The 1,379-nt window shown below is 44.7% G+C and overlaps 1 protein-coding gene across 1 annotated transcript in view; it reads left to right on the forward strand.

Annotated features, from left to right (window-relative positions):
* The window catches only part of LOC106875044 (splicing factor 45), a 20,695-nt gene that overhangs the window by 10,245 nt on the left and 9,071 nt on the right, over window positions 1–1,379 (forward strand). The window contains exon 8 of the mRNA XM_014923004.2: window positions 754–826. Within this exon, the coding sequence (XP_014778490.1) occupies window positions 754–826 (73 nt within the window). The remainder of the gene's footprint in view (window positions 1–753; window positions 827–1,379) is intronic.

Below are 1,379 nucleotides of genomic sequence, written 5' to 3' on the forward strand. Positions count from 1 at the left end.
TATGTGTGTGTGTGTATAAATATATGTATGTGTGTGTGAGTGTATAAATATGTATGTGTGTGTGTGTATATGTGTATTAATCATTGTCACTGTTTAACATCTGCCTTCCATGGTGGCATGGCTGGGGCGGTTTGACTGGAGCCAGCCAGGCAGAAGCCTGCACCAGACTTTTGCAACTGTTTTGGCAGGATTCTTACAGCTGGATGCCCTTCGTAACACCAGCCACCCAACAGAGTGGACTTAGTGCTTTTTACGTGGCACAAGCACAGGTGAGATCAGTTTTGGCAAGGTTTTTGCGGCTGGATGCCTTTCCAGATGCCAACCACTTTACAGTGTGGACCGGGTGCTTTTTAAGTGGCACCTGCACTGACAGGGTCACCAAGTAAGTACCTTGCAAGCCAAAAAAAAGAAAAATTTTTTGAGAGGGGAGGGGGCATTGGAGGAGGTAATCTTGTGTCAGATGACAAAAGGTTTATAGTGAGACAGAAAGAGAGAAAGAAGTACCTTGGAGGTTCAAGGTTACCCAGCCAGAGAGAGGGAAAGAGAGAGATCAGGCATAAATATGAACTTGTGTGTGTATTTCTTATTTGTGTTTGCTCTAGTGACATAACTACCCCTACTGTTTCTTGTGTTTGTGTACCCAGATGTGAGTGCATGTATGTCTGTGTCCCCTCATTCTAACAATGCTTGATCCTTTTTTCGATTTTTATTTATTTGTATGACACGCAAATGTATTCTGTTACTCTTTTGTAGAAACGCCAGAGGCCGCACCAAACAACGAGAGACCGTCATCACCGCCACCATTAGGATTCAGCATGGGACTTGGGTAAGTTTGTATTGCCACTGTAATAATACCTTGTGGTTGTTGTAACAAATGATTACAGAGAGAACTGGTTGTTCTCTATGATGGTGTGGTCATGTGTATAACAGAAGGGGATCTGTTGTAAGTGGGGCTCTAGAAAGAGTTGAGAGAAGTAGTTTTTCTTTTGTTTGTTTCAGTCATAAGTGTCACACCCTAGCAGTTGAGGGAACCTGTGGAAGAGGTAGACCCAGGAAGACCTGGGATGAGGTGGTGAAGCACAACCTTCGAACATTGGGCCTCACCGAAGCAGTGACTAGTGACTTTGGAGATATGCTGTGCTTGAGAAGACCCGACAAGCCAAGTGAGACCATAACCCATGGCCTATGCCAGTGGTGTATAACCAGCCTACTTATGAGAAGCCTTCATTCATTGGACAATAAACTTTGCTTGTTGAGGCAAGTGAAATCAAAGTCGCTGATGTAGCCGATGACAGTACTGCCCGATTGGCACTCATGCTAGTGGAACGTTAAAAGCACCATCTGAGTGTGATCATTGCCAGGGCCATGGATTGGCTCCT

The sequence above is a fragment of the Octopus bimaculoides genome, chromosome 4 (genome assembly GCF_001194135.2).
Source record: "Octopus bimaculoides isolate UCB-OBI-ISO-001 chromosome 4, ASM119413v2, whole genome shotgun sequence".
Classification (NCBI taxonomy): domain Eukaryota; kingdom Metazoa; phylum Mollusca; class Cephalopoda; order Octopoda; family Octopodidae; genus Octopus; species Octopus bimaculoides.